At 46.7% G+C, this 22470-nt stretch overlaps 1 protein-coding gene across 9 annotated transcripts in view; it reads right to left on the reverse strand.

Moving 5' to 3' along the window:
* The window catches only part of ERI3 (ERI1 exoribonuclease family member 3), a 128972-nt gene that overhangs the window by 83211 nt on the left and 23291 nt on the right, over positions 1-22470 (reverse strand). For all 9 annotated transcript variants that reach the window (XM_069479844.1, XM_069479846.1, XM_069479845.1 and 6 more), the window contains 3 exons: positions 13552-13668; positions 6532-6591; positions 1808-1899 (listed from right to left, as the gene is read on the reverse strand). In XM_069479844.1, coding sequence (XP_069335945.1) covers positions 1808-1899; positions 6532-6591; positions 13552-13668 — 269 coding nt within the window. The remainder of the gene's footprint in view (positions 1-1807; positions 1900-6531; positions 6592-13551; positions 13669-22470) is intronic.

A 22470-nucleotide genomic window follows, 5' to 3' on the forward strand; every position in this document is an offset into this window, starting at 1 on the left:
GTACTGCAGTGTAGTGCAGGCCCCGAGGGCTGGACTAGTGCTGCAGCCCGGAATAGGCCAGACCCAAAGACAACACCCTCTGAAATTCCCTCTCCATCTCCTGGGGAGACCAACTCCAAGCTTGGGAGGCCCAGCCAAGTAGTCTTCAACATTATGTACAGGAAAATTTTCATATACATATGTATGTCACACCATGCACAGTTACAGCGGCAGAATCTGAAATTCAGGTGTTTGGAAGATGAACACACCAAAGAGAGAAAAACATCGGAAGAGCGCAAGTCCTGGCAAGGCTATCCAGAGGAACTGGACCTCTGGACTGGGCTAAAGGGCCTTCCACCCAGGCCACATGAGCCCCAGAATTCTGTATCAGCCTGAATCTGACCCCACCCTGAATAGTTTCTCTTGGGCTGCAGAGCTCCATATTAAGTCCCTTCCCAACTTCAAGGGCTCAAAACTGTCCAGGACACCATAAACAAGAACACCAGCTTTCCTCCTCCTCCCCTTCGCTATAGACTCCTCTCTTCTGATTCACATTTGCTCCTAGTCCCAGCCTGCATACTTTCCCTGACAAATAGGTGGCATCTGGGAGTACGGAGACTCTCTGGAGCAAACCCAGAGGTGTGCAGTCAGTGTGTGTACACAACCTGAAAGGTGTACAAGATGAGGTTCACGTGTGCTTACATGATCAGGGCTTGTGCTTCCTCCTGTCTCACCTAGAGAGCTGAGGTCCAATAGCAGGCTTGACACTCACCTGGGTACATAACTTCACCAAAGCCCAGTGTCCAAAAGGTATAAAAAGGGCCTTGGTGAGAGATAATGCCTGATATGGTAGGCAATGTCACTCCAGAGCCACTATTCCCCACCCTTCACTAACACTCCATCTTATGCTCAAAAGTTCACACACACACACACACACACACACGTGCGCACAAGATGCTTGCTGCTGCCCTCAGTCACAAAGAACACAGAGCTATCGATTCTATCAATCCTCAGCAAACAGTGCCCCCCCACCTCCACCCCACTTTAGTTCCCTGGGGGCTGTGTGAAGCCAGGTATCCATGAGGACAGACAAAATACAGAAGTGTCAACCCAGCAAAGGAATCAGTTCTATCTCCCAGAACTGGGGCAGGATCAGCAGACAAAGGAGAAAGAGCAATGGGGACAAAGGGAGGAGGAGGAGGCTGGTGACTGGACTCCCAGAAGCAGTCCTCTCTCGCTCCACTACTGGGCTCTCAGTTCATCAGGGTCTTGCAAGTCAGATAAAACGGTAGCATAGTATAATAGTTAAGAGCAAGGACCCCGGAGCCAGGTTGCCAGGGTGAATCCTAGCTCTGTGTGTATTTAGGCAAGTTACTTAACCTCTCTGTGCCTTAATTTCCTCAGCTATAAAATAGGAATAATAATAGCTACTTTATAGGATTGATAAATAAGTTACTATTTCTCATTACATAGAGAAATACACTATGTATTTGGTTAGAAACATTTTTTCAAGACCCTCTTTTAACTCCTTCCTTCCAGGGAAATAACATATAGCCCAGCAAGTGGAAGGGCTGTCATGAGCAGTGAGACTTGGCAAAGGCAGGAAAGTGCCAACAACAGCAGGCCAGGTAGGGTCTTGACCTGGACACATCCTGCTCCAGAGAGGCAGAAGGCAGGGCTCCCAGCTCTCTTCTAGCCTTGGCAGCCTCAAAGACCCAGGGAATCCCTGACCTAGCTGCCCTATAGGCTTGAACATTTAAGCTTCCACAAGGCAAGACCTGGTCCCACAGATTCCAAGCCCTGACAGCAAAGTAGCCCTTATACTCACATGACTTTTAAGTCCCAGTCTCCACAGGTGACAAAAATTGACTTGACGTTTGGATCTAAGAGGCCTTCCTTCGCCATCCACTCATCGACCCTCTGAAAAGTACACAAGAACAGATGAAATTTTCCTTTTTTTTTCTTTCCCTGAGCCTGTGAAGAGCCACAACAGTGAAACGCAGATAAGCTGCTTGTAATCAGAGCAGGAGAAAATTGTAATCTTATCCAGCCATGGCTGCACTGTGAGCTCAGAGCCTTGGCTTGGCACTGTGGAGGTACTTGAAGGACGATCCCTTCAGGGAGATCCCACAACCCCTCCACTGCCCCGCTGTCTGGCAGCCGGCCCCAGATCCCAGCAGGTCAGTCCAAATACCTTGCTCTGATCCGCTTGTTACTGTCATTGGTCCTCAGACAAAGGCCTAGCCCAGCACAGACACATGGCTACCCTGGGCCATGAGAACAGGCCAGAAGGAGGCCCCAAGCAGGAACTCCAATCCACTGCTTCATTCATTCACTTGTTCATTTTACCCTTCCACCAAATGTTGGTTAACCAAATTTATGAATTAGGTTATTTACCAAATGAAAGTGAAGAAAATTTTCACCTTCAGAAGAGGCCCCTTTCCTGGGCTGGAGCCCCATTCTGATGCCTGGGATAGTGCTGCCTGCTCCAGTTGCTAAAAGCTCATAAACTGGCCCCCCAGCTGTGTATTTCTCCTCTTGCTGATTGAGGATTCAAATTCAGCAGAATATTTGGAAGGCTCAACTCAGTTCCTGCAAAGGCAAAGAAGCTGCTCCTAAACACACTTTAAATAAGTCTTTCTTTCCCTTCATCCCTTTGATCAGCTTTATTATTCACTCTCACACTAGAAGTACAAACACTAAAAACAGTATATAGCAAGAGAATTATCATAAAGAATTCATGAAGCATTGCCTATTTTTCAGAAGATCCCAGGCATGGAGAGGGAGTGCAACAGATCACACCACTGCTTCTCCTCACGCAGAAGGATAATTTTTGTTAAGGCTATCTCGTACAGTAGCTAAAAACACAGGATTGAAAGTCAGACACATCTGGGTTCCAACATTTGGCTCTTCTGTATCCTGGCTGTGTCACTGATGAGAAGTCATTTAAAAGTCATTTAACCCCTCTAAACCTCAGTTTCCTTCATCCATAAAAAAACGTAGGATGACTAACCTCACACAGCTGTTCTGAGAATTAAATGTGATAATGTATTAAGTAATAGATAGTAGGCTGAGAAGGGGAGAAGGGCAGATCATCATAATGCAACACAATAGGTGCAGCAATGGAGAAGTCACCAGAGTGCTATACGACCAGGAGGAGGAAGTGGCTAGCTCTACCTTTCACAGGGAAAGGAGGCAGAAAAGCTTCACAAAGAAGATAATTGAACCAGGGACTTGACAGTTGGGTTTCCTTGACCTGGTAGAACATAGAAAAGGATACTATAGGCAGAGGCAAAGGCACAGGCATAATAATTTTATATTTGAGAAGCAATTATCTGTTTAATGTCTGCCTTCCCTGCCAGACTGTAAGCACCATAAAGGCAGGGACTCTGTCTTACTCACTGCCTTAATCCCACTCAGCACAGTACTCAATAGGTACTTGCTGATTGACTGCAAACCTGAGCAGGCAAAAGTTTAGTGTGATCAGAGTCCATAGCATATAGAAAGGAGGGACAGGAGATGAGGCTGAGGGACTAGGTTAGGACAGACTGTGAAAGGCCTCATGTGCTCAGCAGGTAATGGGCAGCCCATGGATATCTTTAAGAAAGATTACTTCTTGCAGGTGTAGGCTGGCTCCCTGGACACCTCTGAGATGCTAAAGGCCTGGCTCAGGCTAAAGCGGTCCTTAAGTAAGCCATCTTTTTGAGTTCCGTGGGCTACAGCAATTGTACCACTCAGAATGTCAGAGCTGCTCCCTAGTGTCAGACTGTGCAGACCATATCCTGGCTGTGTCTCCCCAGCAGCTAAACTCTGGACCTTCCACTGCTGAATGGTCTGTCCCCACAGACACTTTGGCCCAACCTTTTGCATGCACATACACATACAAGCATACACACACATATACACGCATGCATGCGCACACCTCCAAATCTTTTACCGAGGATCACCTAAAGAAAATAAAGCAGACTTTACACAAGAAAAGAGGTAGAGTTGGCCAGGTATGGTGGCTCATTCCCATAATCCCAGCATTTTGGGAGGCCAAGGCAGGAGGATCACTTGAGGCCAGGAGTTTGAGATCAGCCTGGGCAACACAGCAAGACCCTGTCTCTACATAGAATAATAATAATAATAAAAATAAATTAGCCAGGTGTGGTAGTGCATGCCTATAATCCCAGCTACTCAGGAGGCTGAGGCGGGAGGATTACTTGAGCCCAGGAGTTTGAGACTATAGTAAACCGTGATCACACCACTACATTCCAGCCTGAGCAACAGAGCAAGACCCTGTCTCTAGAAAAAAAAAAAAAAAAGAGGTAAAGCAAACCTCTTGCTCCAACTCACTGACCTTACATCCCCAAGGTAAGTGCCCCACATGCTAGAGGGGCTCCCTAATGCCCCAATTCCTACACAGTGGAAAAGAGAGCAGGACAGAACAGGATTGTTAGGAGGCCACGCCCAGCAAAACCAGGCCTTCACCATGGGAAAAACTTAATACTCACTGAGGTCCCTGGAAGCTTAAGACACAGGCCATTCACTCATTCAGCAGATTTTTAGGGAGCACCTTTTACTATGAGCCTATCCAAGAAAATGATACTGCATTTGGAATCAGCCCTGTCCTTTTCCTTCTCTTCTCTGCTTGAATGAATAAAGGGTTGGAAGAACCACCAAGACAAACTGATTAGTTGGACCTGCCACCCCAGTTACTGAAGGTCTAGGGGCCCAGCCTAAACTCTACTCAGAACTAATGAGTCAGGCAAACACCTATCTGGCTGCCTGCTCAGGGCCATGGTTGGAACAAGAAATTAGCTCTTTAGCTCCACAACCAACTCAGGGCTAATAGGACAAAGCAGAGCCTGGTCTGGTCTCCCCTACTGCCAGGAACTCCCTATTCAGGCTGATGCCAGGAATCCTCCCCCCTTACCCACAGAGTATGCAGAAGTAGCAGAAAGCAGCTTCCTAGGTGAGGTTCAGGATCCTCTGAGCACCCTGTTCCAGGGCTGGCCTGGGGTTAGCAGGAAGTTGCCTCCTGAACACAACTCCCCATCACCTGGGGCCACTGAGAAAAAAACCCATAAGCTCAACAGCGCTGGCCCAGAGCAAGCATCCTCCTCCCAGAATCCCAGCCACAGACGGCCAGGGAAAAGCTGCCTGTCTTCTGGCATCCCTCAGGAGCCATTCCCTGGCTGGGGATGCTGGCTGGGACACAGGGAAGGGTGGGTCCCTCTTTCTCCCTAAGTCTGGTCTTACAGGGAGCAGTCCATGCTAAGGAGCTCTCTTGATCGTAGAAGTGAATCTCCCCTCAAAAAAACAGGGTCCATGGGGCTGGGAGGCCCCTCAGAGCTCATCTCATCCTCTCCCACTCTACATAGGTATCCCAACCCTCACCCAACCAGACTGGTCACAGAGCCTTGGCCCTCATACTCTTAGGGACACGGAGTGCACGCTGGCACTGAGGTGAGCCTAAACTTGCCTCTCTGATCCTGGCTCATCCTGAGGGGCCCCAGGAAATTCAGTCTGCGTCTCTCTCCCCCACGGGACAGGATCTCTTGGCTAAAGGAAGATATATTGCCCCCTCCTTGCTGCTACCCTACGTCCTCTAGGCTGCCTGCCTCCATAGAGATGTGCCCTGTATTCCTCCAGATACTCTGTTTTCTCCTGTGCTTTGATAAGGTCTGAGCTTTGGGTTTATTGGTATTAAAATAACTAAAGCACTTAATGAGATCCACAAGCTTTTTCTCTTCTCCCCTCCCCCTGTAGAGGACATGGGAGGGGGACATTCTCCCCCTGTGAAAACCTTCAGGCCAGAGCGGGGTGGGAGGCAAGCTGAGGCCAAGCACTGCCCTTCCTTATTCCCTTGGGCTAGAGCACAAGCAGCAGCATCTTAACCTTTTCCAGCTCCCCGAGGAGAATATCCTAGAAGTGTGGTCTCTGCCAAGGATTTTAAAGTCTTTAATTTGATTTCCCTCACATAGGCAATTGTTGTAATTATTCTGATTAGGAATCATTACCCAGTGCAGCCTCTGCACCCCTGACAGGCACAATACATCCAGCGGCAAGCTGCAGTGGGGCGAGCGGGCCCAGCCACAGCTCCTGGAGGAGCTCACAGCAAACAAAAGCCATCGATGGGGAGTTCTGGGTGAGTTAATGAAGTGCTCACATGCCACAGGAAGCCAACACTAAATCTAAACAAAAACACCTCCAGTCCCGGGGGCTTGTCCCTCGATGCCATGGCTCAGCTCCCCCACCCCCAACCCACCCGGCCCAGGCTGTCCAAGCACCAGCCCACACAGGACCATGGGACAGAAAGGGGTGGGGGCCCTTCCGCCGACTCCTGGCAGCACTCGGACATCTTGTCAGTAACCCTGACGGGAACAGCTGGAGATGACAGATCAATGGTTCAATACTCTCAACAGCATGTCACTGATGTGACAGCAAATGTTATTCTAATCAAGCCATAATCATAGTCAAATTACACGGCTACATTCTCAGTAGGGGAGGGAGAGAAAGGCAGCAGGAAGGGGTCAAAGGTCAAGAATTAAAGGTCACTCAACCTACCTCCAGCACTTGCTGCAGGCTTGGCTGACCATCCACCATGGCTTGAATAATCCCGGTGAGCTGAAAGGAAAGAGAAATAGCCAATGGGTGGAAAAGCAGGGCAAGAGACTCACAGCTGAACTGGATCCTTTCCTTTCTGATTTTCTCCTGCTGCAAAGGGCTGTGACCTGGCACTGCTTTAGGCTCAGAAGCTGACTAGAAGCCTTGGGAACAAAGTCCCAGGACACAATATGAGCTTCTCCCACAAAACCCTGCCCTGGGATGGGGGTAAACATACACTTGCTGACCACGAGGGTGTTCTCATACCTGTTTCAGCTTTCATTTTGCAAAAACAAATTTATTTTACATGTCTTTTGTATTCAATAGGCTCAATAACTTCCCACAAATGGCAATCTAAAGTAAATTCAACTCCTACCTTCACAGAGGTTCCTGCAAAACTTGCAGAGTTCTCATACGGAACAGGTGCCACTCGGTTTCAAGTCTGCCCCTTCTCTGAGCCTCAGTGTGCAGTGTGGCCCCTGCCACACTCTCCCGAACATCAGTGAACAAGCCCCGCAGATGTCTACCCCTCACCCTGCAGACCTGGGTCCTTAATACCAACAAGCCGAGCAGGAAGCAGAGCCATCTTTAACCGATGGGGAAACCAAGACAGAAAGGCCTAATGCACAGAATCTGGTCTAGAGAACTTCTGGCTCACAGGCCTGGGTCCAAACAGCCTTGTTGTTTTGCTTTGTTTTATTTTTAAGTAAAATTATCCCTCAAGCACAGACTAGGGATAGATTGCCTACAAGGATCTGAGAGCATGAGGTCCCCATGTCCTGGACACCAGATGGAAATCACCATGCCCCTGGCTACTTCCAGAAAGAGTAGCAGTAAGTGTCTTATGCTTGCTTGGAAACTTCCTTTTTTTTTTTTTTTTTTTTTAAAGGGGGGGGAATTAAACTCCAATTAAACCATAATTACATTTAATGAATACCAAATACCCAACTCGCAGAAACCGCTGGCTCTAAGAGGGAAGGTTATTTTCTCATAGTGACTTACATGGAATGGTAATACACACCTTTTAGGGAAGAAATTTTCATTTTAAGAACGCTGAGTTCCTCTAGGTGGGTTTCTGTAGTTCATCAAGTCATTATTAGGTGGAATTTTAAGGAAGTGTAAGGACACAGCCACTCTATTTTATATTCCAGAAACTGTTTTTATATTAATCTGTATTTTAATTGGGTAACAGCTGCTGCCTACAGACTTCCCATGGTCTAAAAGGAAAATAAATTAGAAAGATTAACTACACTGTTGTTTTGCAAGGCTTTAACCCACAGCATGCCCACCCGGCTGGCACCTCCACACCCTTTCCTTGCTTGGGAGACCAAAGAACTGCCCAGCAGAGGGAGGGCCTGAGTCAAGGAGAAAAGATGGTCCGCTAAGGGCTGGGGGATGGGGATAGGGATGTGCTCTGGGTCAGCAGCTTTAATAACCCTGGAGTGCAAAGGGCTCTTCCTTTTATTTAGTCAACAACTATTCACAGAGAGCCCACTACGTGCTGGGGCCCACTGTAGGAACCAGGGACCCAGCAGTGAAGAAAAACCTAAAATCCCTGCCCACATGGAATCTGCATCCTTGGCACCCCCCAGCCCCACCCCACCGCCAGTACCCAGAGCGTATGCACCTTCCAGAGCCACAGACTGAGCGGGCAGTTGCCTTGTTTTGTCTGAAGGACACAGGTGCCAAACAGAGCCAGGAGCAGGCTTGTTCCCAACTCCAGGTCCAATATCCAGATTACTGGCTGACACCCATGAACCCACCACTGAACATTCCAGCCCAGCTTCTCTCCTGCTAAGTCCAGGGCTGAAACATAGCCTCAAGCTTAGAGCTGGGGCTTAGGGTCAGGACTAGCCTGGAAAAGAGGGTCCACAGCCACTCTCACTTCTTAGCTCCAGGGTCCAAATGTCAGTCTTGTGTCTGGTCTGAGTTTCCTGGGACAAAGTTAGTTAGGTCCACTCCTCTTGGCTCCCACCAAGGAACACTCAGATGAGCCAAATGCCAAAGGGCTTCAAGAAAGTCTCACACAGGCAATCAGTGCAACTTTGCCAAGAACCCTCCCTCCCTAGAGATGGGGCTTAGGTCAGTACCCCCGCAAGCACCTGCCTTGGGCCCCAGAAAGTCCACTGATGGGAGATGAGAAAATCACTACACCAAAAAGGAAACACAGGGTGCTGCTCAGATGTCCTGCTGCAGGATCCCTCACTGCAGACTAAGTTGCCTCTTCCCACCCCAGGAACGGAGCTCCCACACCCTGGGGCAGTCACAAACTCCACCCCAGTGCTCAGCAATCCTAGAATCATCAGCCTGGGAGGAGCCTAGTGAAGTCAGTACCCTTTCTCTCCCTGCTTCCCAGAAAACAGGTATTTTCACTTGTGGCCCAGCAAGGCTCACAGCTGAGCCTTCAAGCGCAGCCTAAAGGATTTGAACTCAAGACCCAGAGACACAGGGCTTTGAGATGTTGGCTCAACTAGACACAGCCTTCTAGGGGAAGGCCTCATGCCCTTGTATTAATCTCTCCAAGTATGGACCACCTCTTACCAGCTGTGCCAAGACACTGGATGAAGAGGGGATGAAATTAAGAAAGTTAGTCCCTGCACCTGATACTAACAACCTATAGGTATCTGTAAGACTTATACAAGAAGCTGTGAGGAAGACAATTTTATAAAATTAATACCGGAAAGTTCTATCTTAGGGCCAACTTAAATGCTTCATGCTATAGTTTAAGTTCATTCCCACTTGGGTTAATATATGTTTGTAAAAAACTTTCACATCACAATGAAAAGTACTAGAGCAAAGCCAAGTATTACTAAGCTGAGAACCAGGGCTCACAGGCTAAACAGAGCTCTGAGACCTTAACCACTTAAAGCAGGAGAGGTGAGAAGAAGAATTAATGTGTGCTCTGTGGCTCCTTTCACTGAGGGATTACAGATTAACTCCCACTTCTCTAGACTCAGACACCACAAGGCAAGGGGCTTTTGACCCCGGCTGATAACATGGCTGGTTACTGAGATCCCCAACCCACACAAGGGCTTTGTCCAGGAAAGAGCTGGCTTCATTATAAACACTAGCAACTACAGGAAGCAGCCCAGGAAACTCAGTGCCAATAGCATGTCAGCATCCAACGCTTTCTCCTTTCACAGTTTATCTCCAACACAATCGTATTCTGACACCAAGACAGTTTGTTGATTACATAAGCACTTGTCTCTGGTGTGCAATCTGATAATCAGACCCACTCTTTCTCCTCAGACAAAGAGACCAATAAATCTCACCCTTTATAAGTACAGGTGCAAGACAAAGCCCTTTACTGGCATTTAGCGAAATCGGTATTTTTCTAGTTTTTGCATGACAACAACAACAAAAAGAAGACTGCACATGGCCAGGACTGTGCAGCAGCCCAGCTGCTAGAGACAGGGATCTGATGAGTTGGAGCAGATTCTAGAGGTCACCGGGAAAGGACTCCAGAAGAAATGAAACACATCTCATCCTGTTAGAACCATGTCTCCAGGCAGACTATCAATTGGAACTAAGAAAGGACCTCAAGAAGGCTAAAAGCATGTTCCTTACAGCAGTAAAACTAAGAGTGTCTGCATGTGGGCTACAGACCCAATGCAGAATCTTACTTCCTACTGTCCAGCACTAAGCCTGCCTCTCCCCCAACACAAGAATGTCCTCATATGTGTACACTTGTATGTGCAAATGCACCTGCACACATACACACACAGGCCAGGGTTCTTAAGAACTTCTTGTGCACAAGAGAGGAAATCCTGACAGAGGAGCTACATTGGTATAATCTGGAGGTGTGGGGTTTGCTATAGTTCAGACATGGTTTGTTTGACCCCTTCAAATCTCATATTGAAATTTGATGATTTCCAGTGTTAGAGGTGGGGTCTAAAGGAAGGTGTTTGGGTAACAGGGGTGGATCCCTCTGAATAGATTAATGTCCTCCCTCACTATTAGTTCTCAAGACAGCTGCTTGTTAAAAACAGCCTGACATCTCCCTTCCCTCACTCTCTTGCTTTCTCTCTTGCCATGTGATCTCTGCACATGCCAGCTCCCCCTCCCCTTCTGCCATGAGAGGAAGCAGCTTAAGGCCCTCAACAGATACAGATTCCTGTGCCATGCTTCTTGTACAACCTGCAGAACCATGAGACAAATAAACCTCTTTTCTATAAGTTACCCAGCCTCAGGTATTCATTCAACACAACTGGACTAAGACAGGGTTGTTCCTTGCACTTACTAATGAAAGAGTCTCTCTGGTTGGAATGACCTCCACCCCTACCCCCAGAGGCAGCTACTGCCAGGTCGGATGAGGTCTCAGAACAATGCTCCCCGATCCTGTGTCCACACTTCTCTCTGCAATACAATTCCATGTGGTATAGAGACAGGGAAGTATTTAGATGATCTGAGGTTTTCAAAACAAGACTTTACTTACTCAAAAGAGCAAATCAGCACTACAGTTGCTTTTGGAGGAGACATAAAATAACTCCTTGACAATATTCATTCATTTAAGGAACACATATCAAGTGTTTATTTGGCGCCAGACCCTAATGATGGGACAGAGACAGATCAGCTCTCGTTTCTGCCCTCAAGGAACTCACAGTTCAGTGAGGAGACAGATAAATAATTACAGTGTAACATATCTGATCAGTGCTAGGATGGGGTGAGCACGACCCAGCCTGGGGATCAGGGAAGACTACCAGGGAAGGTGACCCTGAGTAGAGTTCTAGAGGATGGTCCGAGTTAGTGGGAGGAGAGTGGGAGAGGCACACAGGCAGAGGAACCATCATGTGGAAAGATGGATTGTGAGAGGGCAGCCTTTGGGTAAGGGGAGCTAGGTGAGAGAGGAAGCAGGGAGATGTGAGGCTGGACAAAAAGGGAGGGTCAAAAAAAACCAGGTCCCAAGAGTTTTGAGCTCCGGAAGCCTGAGACAAAATGGGAGACCGGTGCCTGCAGAACCACCACATTTTCACTTCAGAACAGGCTTCGGGACAAGGATTCCCAACCGCCACTCCTACTACCCTCCAATTTACATATGTATGTCCTTGAGTGAAACTTTCTAGAAAAAAACAGTTTTAATCGTAGTCTCATAATCCCTCCTCCCCTCCTCCCAAACAGAATCGGCAGCAGCCCTGCTCTGGGAAAACACTCTTCTCCCGATATTCCCGAGCATCTACTCCCGCCCAGGGTCCAGCTCTAGCAGCACTCCGTTCCATTCCTAAACAGGTAGCAACCTTTTCAAAGTTTGGGCCTGCCTGTCTATAACAGGCAGACTAGCCTCACGGAGCTGGAGCCTCCAAAGGGCAGGCCATACAGAGAGGAGGAAGAGGACGACAAGAGGATACCAGACTTTCAGGCCAGTGGAGGACTTAGGTAACTGGCTGGTTTAAAGGAAGGAAGCCTTCCCTTCCCTTCCCATAAAGAAGAGGATTTTCGGCTGGGTGCAGTGGCTCATGCCTGTAATCCTAGCACTCTGGGAGGCCGAGGCAGGTGGATCGCCCAAGGTCAGGAGTTCGAGACCAGCCTGAGCAAGAGTGAGACCCCCCGTCTCTACTAAAAAAAAGAAAGAAATTATCTGGCCAACTAAAATATATATAGAAAAAATTAGCCGGGCATGGTGGCACATGCCTGTAGTCCCAGCTACTCGGAGGCTGAGGTGGTAGGATCGCTTAAGCCCAGGAGTTTGAGGTTGCTGTGAGCTAGGCTGGTGCCACGGCACTCACTCTAGTCCGGGCAACAAAGCGAGACTCTGTCTCAAAAAAAAAAAAAGAGGATTTTCATCATCATCAAAATGGTGATTTTTCAGAAGGGGTAGAAAAGACAGATTAGCGCCCCCTGGTGATATAGGCAATTCCCAAGGGAAAGGGGGAAAAAAACAATACACAAGGGAGGGAACCAGAACTTCAACATCATTAGTTGGAGTAACAAAAGGCTTAAGAGACTAGGCACCTCAGCAGATGGATGCCTGCAACAAAAGGCCCACCTGGGTTAGGTGGCAAACACCAGCATCAAGTCCAGGAGCAACCCTCAAGATCCTGTATCTGGGCTAAGTCAGCCTCAGCACACACTGAGCCCTCCCACCAGGGTCAGGCAGGCTTGTCCCCAGCCTCTTCCACAGCAAGAAGATTGTCTGGGATTACTCAAGACCTCTTTCCACCTATTTCATTTCCATGTAGAAGGTTGGTCTCTAAAGGAAGGCACAAAGTCTCTAATGGACTTCAGCCCCAAACTCTTAAAAGATTCCAGAAACTTTGATGTTTTCTCATCCCTCTGCTACCACGCGTTCTTGACTACATAGTCCTGGGAGTCAGGACTCTCAGGGGCTCCTCCCCTCTGCCAATGGCTCTTTTGAGCCTCCAGCAAGCATCGAAATCTGTTAGTCCCAGTTTCACAATCTGGAAAATGGGTCAATACTAACCGGCAGACAAGGTGGCTGAGTAAAGTATCAGCCTAGGATAAGGACATTTCAGCCTTGGCTAGTCCTCATGCTCCACCCAGACTGCCCTTCTCTTTCCTGGGTGACAGAATGTGCTTCCTGCAAACTCAATCTATGCTTCACACAAGGCCACTTTACAGAAGGACAGAGTAACAATATTAGAAAGTTAAGAAAGCCCGAACATTAACTCTTCCTTCCAGGTGTCTGAATCTTCACCTGTTGCCAGGGCCCCAAAAGGAAATGGAACTGGAAAGAGCCTGAGCCACAGAAATACCATCTTGCTCCTAGACTCCAAGCGCTCAGTCACCAGGATGGGCAGGGATGACAGGAAGGGAGAATGTTGGGGTAACTGGAGCAGATTGTGCCACTGCTCTCTGTGGGTCCCCAGTGACCACCGTGGCCTGAGTGGAGGGCAGACTTTATAAAAAGCCAACTGCTGGATCCAATGTGCCTTGACCACTGATGAAACCTAAGCTCTCCCTAAGTGGCCTATACAGAGCACCAATGATCTCCCAGCCCTTGCTGCCCACCTGCAGGGCCCTTACCTCTGTACAGAAGGGGGTAAGCTGTGGATGGACTACGGGCTGGACATACATGTGAAAGGTAGACTCAATCTCCATGGTCCGGCCATTTAGCTTCAGGATGGGGAACTCAATGATTTCCTGGAGACATAGAAAGGAAAAATAAGTTATTTTAACCAACCATTTCAAACAATAACTCCAAGTCAAGAAAGAATGGGTGTTTAGGGCTCATTAGCTCCTGCCTGGCCAAACCCAAAACTGAGTGAGATGGTGCCAGCACAGCTGTAATCCTAACCCTCCCACTGCTAGCACCTTCCCAGGTTCTAGGGATGAGACACAGCCCCATCCCCACTGTTTCTGGAAAAGGAAGAAAGACAGTGGTATAATCTGCTCTAGTTTCTCCAACTGGTTCTCTAGCAGAGGGCTGCCCACCTGAGCCCCTAAACGTAGGCCCTCCTTCCCCTTGCCCAGGTCCCTGTCCTGAATGGGTCTGGATCTTCAACCGTACAGACAACTAGCCATCAGACCAACGGACAGATTTCCTCGTACGCAGTTTAAATAGAGCCAGTGAATTTTTTCATTAGTTTTCATTTTTTTTAAAAAAAAGAAAAGATACATAATAAATAAAGCCAAAGGGGATCCCAAAGAGGAGAAAACTGAATAAGAGTAACAGGAGCCAGAGCCTCACCTTTCTTTCAGGCTATACACCCTCCCCCTACCCCCACCCCCAGCCCAATCGCTTAGCCAGCCCTTCCCAGTCCACTGAAACATAATGGAAGACAAGGAGGAGGAGTGACAATTTGTTTGGTGTCTCTAAGATTAATTTGTCTCCGTTATTTAATAGAGATGCACAGCACCAAGGTCCTGGTGTGCAAACAGGCTTGCAGAACGCTGGCTGTGCAGCACGCCTCATACATCGCTCCTGGGAAGGGAGGAACGCACCAGAGGGGGGAGAGGGCAGGAGAGAGCACGCGCGCACCAGAGAGAAGAGGGAAAGCAAGGAGAGAGAATAAAAAAAATTATTGCTTTTTAATATTCAAAAACAGTTTGCAAAATTTAATCAAAGCAGAGGAAAAGCTAACATTTTTACCACTTTGACATTTTTATTAGCGCTTTCATAAATTTTTAAAACATGAATGGAATTAGTTTACAACACAAAAAAACTGCCCTGAAAACATCTGGAAGAGACAAATAGGAAATAATAAAAAAATAAATAAATAAAAGCAAAATTCTCTGAGTAAAATTAGCATGTGTAAAGGGCCTTCACTGCAGAGAAAGAAAGGGGGCTTTGCCCATTCAGTGGCCCCAGGAGTCAGCTCCAGCGGCATCCCTATCCCAGGTCCCCCAGGTCCCCATTCTGGAGAGGACCTTTCCAGTATCACTAAAATCAAGGGAAATTGGTTCTCTCCATAGACTACCTGGAGAAGCAACACAGAGCTGATGACACCTGACTGCACTTAGTGAACGAATGGGTGGGACAACAACAGAAGGAGAAATAGTTGATCTCCTTGATGTCCCAGGGAAGCTAGGTATCCTCCCTCCAAAACATGCTCACTAATACTGGGCTTGTTTTTAAAGCATCTATTTCAATCTAACAAATAACAGCAGGACTGCAAACCAAATCAAGTCAGTCAGATTTCATGCCAGAGAAATTCAAAGATTCTGGTTGCCTGGTCTCTGTGCGCTGATCGCCAAAGATGGGGAAACTGACAGGAGCTCATTCCCAGGGATAGAAAGGGCACAATGGCTGTAAGGCTGAGGCAGAGGGGAGACAGAGAGGCCCAGGCTGCTGCTTAGACTAGGTGACACCTCTCCTCCCAATTCCCTGGAACTTTTGTTCCCCACAAAGTATTACAAAGCAGATCAAGTAAAGGGGAGTTTTGCCCTGATTATCAAAATTGAACACATATATGCACAATATATACGTTGGTCCCCTGAAAAATCAGATATCCAAGATTTCCAAGAGCCAACTCTGAGGTGCAGCTCATCTGAGTCAGGCTCATCTGACTCCTGAATTTCTGATACATCCTTCCTCTCCCACTAAGTAGAAGAAAGACTTCCCCAACAGAAAGAGCTCTGTAGCCTGGTAGGTTTGGCTGCCCTGGTGTCTAAGGAAACAAATACAGCCAGCTCCTCACTAACAATGTTAGCTGGGCCCACAATGAAATTTAACCTGTGACACAACTGTACTTTTCATTTAAACTTTCATTTGGAGAGAAGCAGTGTTTGGAGACCTGCAGTTTGTCCTGCTAATAAAGACAAGTGTTGGGACCTTTAAGGATGCCATTCATCTTTGGCTTTTATTAAATTCAATTTTCTTAAGCCCATGATACATTATGAAATTAGGAGTTGACATTCCTCTGGAAACAAAAATATCTATCAAACATAAATAGGAAAAAACCCTCTATTACCAAGAATTTATGGCTTAAAGTTGATCTCTTTTCACTTTTTTTACAAGCACATGGTTTGTTTTAGATATCCAAAATGCTATTATAGATCTAGAATTTCATTAGTATTTATTATAAAATAGTACACGCTTTAGTTCCTGCTCTGACCAGCACCAAGACAGCATCCCCAGAAGCCTCTCTGAAAACTTGGCCTTTGGGTTTCCCCACTGCAGGCTCAGTATTCAAATTTTCCTGCTACTGGCTTCCTCACCCATAGGGAAATGAAGCCAACGTAAGTGCTCAAAGTCAGTGCTGCCCCTGGCCCCAGAGGAAGAACAGGCCAGCTCAGCTCTATGCAAAAAAAAAAAAAAAAAATGGGGTAGACCCCTGAAATGCCAGGGGGCCAGGGACTCAAGGCCCAGGACACATCAGATTGGTCTTGTCATAAACACACCTCTCTGATGTTGCTAGACCATCAGCCAGGCTTTCTCTCCAAGACCAAGAAGAACTTTCAAGGGCCAATCTCAAAATGCAATCTTGCAGGGGCCCTTCCTCAGCATCATCAGGAGCTGTTATAACAAGGAGCCTGCACACTGGCATATTCACGTGAGCCACTGAAGATGCAAAAGAGGAGCTTCTGACAGAAGACCCTCTGGGAAGTCAGAACAGAGAGGACCTCATCTAGGTACTGCTCACCTTCCCACAGTGCCCAGCAAGCCCAAAACCTCAAAATACTGGCCCAAACAGCCCAGTCCTGGGAGAAGAGCCCCAATCTGCACCAAGCTGGCACAACTCTGCAGCCAGGGGACCTGGGGCATGCCAAACACTTTGACCGTTCTTAGATGATAATGATCAGAGACATAACCCCAAAACTACAGGTTGATGGCATAATTCCAATCCAAGGATTTGTGAAGATATGCCCAAGGTCAGCTTCTAGGTCCAGTTGCTCAGATAATGAAACTGTTATTCCTGTCCCTCTCCCTTCCCCTCATCCAATTTCATCCTTCCCCTAGGAAGAGGGTTTTTAGTAACAGTTTAGTGTAAAGGAAGAAAGAACCAGTTTGTATTTCTAGCCCTCTTTCCTTCCCCTAATCATAGCTTTGGGATTCCTTTCCTGTTCAATTAAACTACCTGAGCGCCCACTTTGTATAGGATACCATAAAGGTGTTGGAGTGGGATTTAGCAATAAGATGTAGTCTCTGCTTTGGAGATGTGTATGAACTAGTGAGCGGAAAAGATAGGTGAACAAATTAAGAACAGTGCGCTTTGATAAGTACTTTAGTGGAGGGACATAAAAAGTGTTATGCTTTTCCATTTACAAAAGTGTGCTTTCACACATATTTTCTTATTTTACCCTTATTAACCCGGAGAGATAGGCTGCATCACCACCCCCATCACCATCATCAGGTCATAAACCAATACTATGAAGCATCTACTGTTAATATTTACCAGGCATGGCCAGTGGACACACAGATGAAGACAATGAGATGTGACTCCTCTCTCTGAGATGCTCAAGTCTGGGCAAAGGGCGGAGAGGAGCTGTTCTCCAACACTCTCCAAGACACATGGAGAATGGAATCACCTATTTCTTCCATTTACTGTTTACTATGTGGCCGACACTGTACTAAGTGCTAATAGGCATGATCTCATTTAATCCTCCTAACAACTCATGAGGAGGGAATCATTATCCCTATTTCACAAATAAACTAAGGCCCGAAGAAATCGCTTCCTCACAGTTATACTGCCAGTAAGGGACAGAGCTGGAACTCCAAATGGGGAAAAGGAGACTTAAAGACAGTAGAGGACTAGCAATTTTCAAAACCTGAAGGGTAAAGAAAGATCTGATTCTCTTAGTCTGAAAGGCTAGCTGTAGGGAACTAAGTCTGCCGTTTCCTAGAAAGAGAGGCTGCTCTCATATTATAACAGCAGTGAATGTGGACTATCCAGGCAGAGAAGTCCTAGAGGATTGCTAGGCTCCATCATGGTGCAGAGACAGAGATGGCACTGGGTGCAGGAACCACACGTCTTCAGCCTGCATCTCCAGAACCTAGCTCTGATTCTGGCACAGTCCTCACTCTCTCCACTTTTGCTGAACAAACATATAAAAGGGCTGATAAGTGGAAAATACAAGCCAAGGGCCTTGCTCTAAAAGAAAACACCGCCAACACAACTCTCCACAGAATCAGAGAAGAGAAATGATCTGCGTAAGATGACAAAGATGGTAGATGGTAGAGCTAGGATTCAAACTCAGACTTATAACTCTCCAAAGCACTTTTCTACTAGGTCCACTCTCTCATCTCTAAGTGGTTTCCTCCCTCAAATGTTACTAAATCCCAGTTTTACCTAGGGTAAACTGTCCTATTTGCTCAGGACCAAGGGTTTCCCAGAACACAGGACTTTCAATGCTAAAATTGAGACAGCTGATCATCCTATACCATTCACAAACCACCTACACTGTTGGGTGTCCAAGGGCAAGGCACTATATATCCAAAAAGTTGGTATGCTGATGGTATAGATGGGAACTGGCCACAAGTTGACAACTATAGACAAAAGCGTCAGAGTATGGATTTTTCAAAGTATCCAAGATTTCAAATCTATTATTCCTACTCTCTCCCTACAAATCGTTTTTGTTGTTGTTGTTTTTGAGGGGAGAAAAGAGAGAAATAAAAAGGAAACAACAACCAAATATTCATTTATCTTTTTTTATCCCCCCAGAGACAGGGTCTCACTGTTTTGCCCAGGCTAGAGTACAGTGGCTATTTATAGGTGTGATCATAGCATACCACAGCCTTAAACTCCAGGGCCCAAGCGAACTGCCTGCCTCAGCCTCCTGAGTAGCTGGAACTACAGGTGGGACACCGCACCCAGTTCATTTCCCTTTTTAAGTGAGTTGGAGCAGAGGTTTTAAACCCAGCTGCTTTCTAATATGCTCAGCTAGGAACTCCCAGTGATTTCCTTGATAAACTAAGGACAAAAAAACTGCAACAGCATTTCAAATGAAATTTCACACCCACAATGAGTAGAAAACAAGAAATAAATGTGTAGGTTACTTTCAGGGTATTCAAACCCTTTGACTAAAGTGTCTGCAGTGGTAAGATTATCTTTCAAGACAGCAACAACAACAAAAAGATTTTAAGCAGAAGGGACTTAGGTTCGACTCTTAGAATTCATGACAATGGGACAGAGGGTTTAATAGTGTAGCTAGCATTCTATAGCCCTTTTTTCCTAAGCATAGATTCTCCTCTGCCTGAGCTGATGTTTCTATGGTCCTATCTGAAATAAAGGAATGAGCAGGTCATTTTTCACAGCTTCCCCCTCTCAATTTAGGAAGAAGAAACTAGCATTCCTTCAAATCAGAGACAGTAACAACTAATCTATCCCTTCTTTCCACCCTCTGAAGAAAATTCCAAAAAGTGTGCACCTCTGCACTGAAAAGTTTGATAAAATCCAAAAGCAACATCACACCACAAAAGCAGTCCTTGGCAAACATGTGGGTTTTATCCAAATACTTGGTTTTAGATGAAAGTCCCATGCAAAGGTGGGCCCTTTCTTCAAGGGATCAAGGAGCCTCCTGGCCACAGGGAAGAGAGGAAGTTGGATGGGAGAAGTGAGGGCTACACTGGGCAATGGGGCATGGTTTGCTTAACAGTTTCTTCCTTGGAAAAAAAAAAAAAAAAGACATTTTATGCACAAGGAGCTTATTTCTTAAACAAACACTCGTGGTTTTGATTTACACCACAGCCTGCTCCTAAATAATTTATGGCGGGTTAAATTTATTGCCGAGCCCTGGCTGGCTGCAAATTCGAATTGCCAAATAATTAGATTTTAGGGCAAAGCTTATAAATTACCCGTCGATTTGTCCGGACTTGTTTGTCAGTTGCTTTGTGCTTCGGGTCATCTTTGGCATTTGGCTGTTTGGGTTTTAATTGCTGATTTACACTTTGACAGATGAGAGCTGATGCTTGAAGTTTCAGGACAAGGAAGGGTAAAAAAAAATCAGAGCTTTAAAAGGCCGATTTTTCACCTGCATGCCCCCCTCCACCCATTCTCACAGACCCCAAAGCAATTAAAATATAAAAAGAGGCTGAAAATAGATGCTGCTATTTTTTATTTGGGGACAGTAGGGGTACAGTGTGAATTATAATTTACCTTTACTGAAATCTGAATTTTTCAAAAAAACATAATACCAATAAATGAAGGGGAACAATTCTTAGAAACCATATCCTCACACAGGGGTGTGCACTCCTGTGTCTACCCCTATGTGCACATGACTCAGAAACAGCCACAGTTCAAACATTTTTACATACTCAATTGTAAATAACTTCAGATATTTGTGGCCTCTGTGAAGTTGACCCTTCAGGGCAGCAAACAACCAAATGATTTCTTTGTAGCTACCTGTATACATATATTTGTCATGAAATTAATTTAAACAAATCTCAGGTTGTGTGCTAGAGAGATCCCCTAGAGGCAGCACTAAGGGAGGGCGTGTTAGTGGAAGGGTGCCAAGCTCAACTTACCACTCCAGTGGATGGAAAAAAATCTCTCTAGATAGTACGCTGGCTTTAGCCACTATGTTGATAGAAGGCCTAAAGGTTCTCTATATGCTCCCCGGAGAAGCAGCGCCTGCCTCCCGGCCACCTCTGTATCCCAGTAGCTTCCTATGAGGCCAAGGGTCAGAATAACACCAGTACTAATTCTACTACTAAGAGCTAACACATATAGCCATTACATGCCAGGCACTGTTCTGAGCACTTAATATATTAATTCATTTTATCCTCCCATCAGTCCTATAAGATTGGTACTATGGTTAACCCCATTTTGCCCATAAGGCAACTGAGGCATAACCCTGCCCAAGGTCATACCACAAGTACGCAGTGGAGACAAGACTCAAACTCAGAGTCCAGTTCTGGAGTCCATGCTCTTAACCACTATGCTATATTGATTCTAATCAGAACAGCCTCTACCTCCGGTCCCCTCACTTTGGGGCTCCAGAATCCACATTCTGGGACTTGGGTACATGTAGTCAAAGCACAGTAGGGAAAAGTCATATGACTTCCCAGGGATCACAAGATGATTTAGAAGCTTGGTTAGAAAAAGACCATTTTTCAAATCAATCTAAGTACTGCCCTAAAGCTACATTAGCTGGGGGTCAGGAGATGGAAGTAACAGGTGATCAAAACAGGACCAGGCTCACGTAGGCAGACTGAGTGTTCTGGTCGGGCAACTTGGCTAGGAGCCCAGAGAAGCTGGCTGGGCTTCAGGAGGCCTTGCTCAGGAATCCCAGCCACAGCCCCAGGCACTGCTGATCTCTTCACGGAAGACTGCATCCCCACGGGTGGTTCATAGATTCCCTGTTTTCTGTCCACAAGTCATGGCCAGAAGCCAGGATGGGTAAACAGTTGTGCTAGCATGACAGATTTCTAAAAATTCACTGACCAGTAAGAAAGCAATACACAGACTAACACCCTGCTCACAATGCACTGAACACTCTCCTCACACATGGGCTCATCTGATCCCACATCTCTGTAAGCAGGAAATACTCTCCTGTTTTACAGATGAGAAAGCTAAGGCAGTCAGTTTGGCAGTTGCCAAACCACAGTCCCTCACAAGTAGTATCCCAACACTTGGGAACCTGTTAGAAATGCAAACTCCTGACCTCTGCCTCAGACGTTCTAAGTCAGAAGCCCTGAGAGTGGGACCAGCAACCTTTGTTTTAACAAGCCCTCCAACTGACTCCATGCTCACTGAAGTCTGAACCACTGGCCCAGACTAAAGCAGTGTTTCCCAGACTTCAAATTACCTGAAGAACTTGTCAGATTAAGAACTTGTTAGACTTCAGGTTCTGTTTAGCTCGTGGGTGGGGCCTGCCTGATATTCTGCATTCTTAACAAGCTCCCAGGTGATGAGGATGTTGCTGGTTCTCAGACCACCTTTAAATAGCAGAAGTGTAGTCTAGAACATCGATGTGACTAACTCCTTATCACAGAGGTACTGATCAAGTAAGAATCAGAGCCCAAGGCTCTAGCTCTCCTCTCAGCACAAACCCTTACTTGGCCCACTTTTAAGCACCTGGGTCAAGCCGTTTAGATATGCTAACCATCCCTGGCTCTTGCCATCAGACATTCCATCCTCCTTGCTGCCAAGAGCTAGGGCAGAAAAACTGGCCTATCACAACCAAGAACTTTATAGAGCAAGCTCGTATATCTCTGTCAGGGAGCTAGCAAGAGGTCCTCTTGTCATGGCTATGCCTGCTTCCCTTAGGAATATTGTCAGGACCAGGGCATCAGCTACGCCAGAGTGAGTGCTCAGCACACTATTCTCTCAGCCCTCCAGAAAAACATCTTCCTTCTGTCCACGTGAACCAGAAAACACAGAAAACAAGGCTGGATGCCTCTCCTATTGCAGACACAAGCCAGGAGCTTACCTGGTCCTGTCTCCAGTCCTGAGAAAGGCCTCTCTAATACTGGCCACAAATCTGCAACAGGAGCACAGAAATTCCTGCACCTCCTGAGGCACCAAGCTGGGGACTCCTTACCAACATCATCAACCACCACAT

Source organism: Eulemur rufifrons, chromosome 8 (genome assembly GCF_041146395.1).
Source record: "Eulemur rufifrons isolate Redbay chromosome 8, OSU_ERuf_1, whole genome shotgun sequence".
In the NCBI taxonomy this organism is placed as follows: Eukaryota; Metazoa; Chordata; class Mammalia; order Primates; family Lemuridae; genus Eulemur; species Eulemur rufifrons.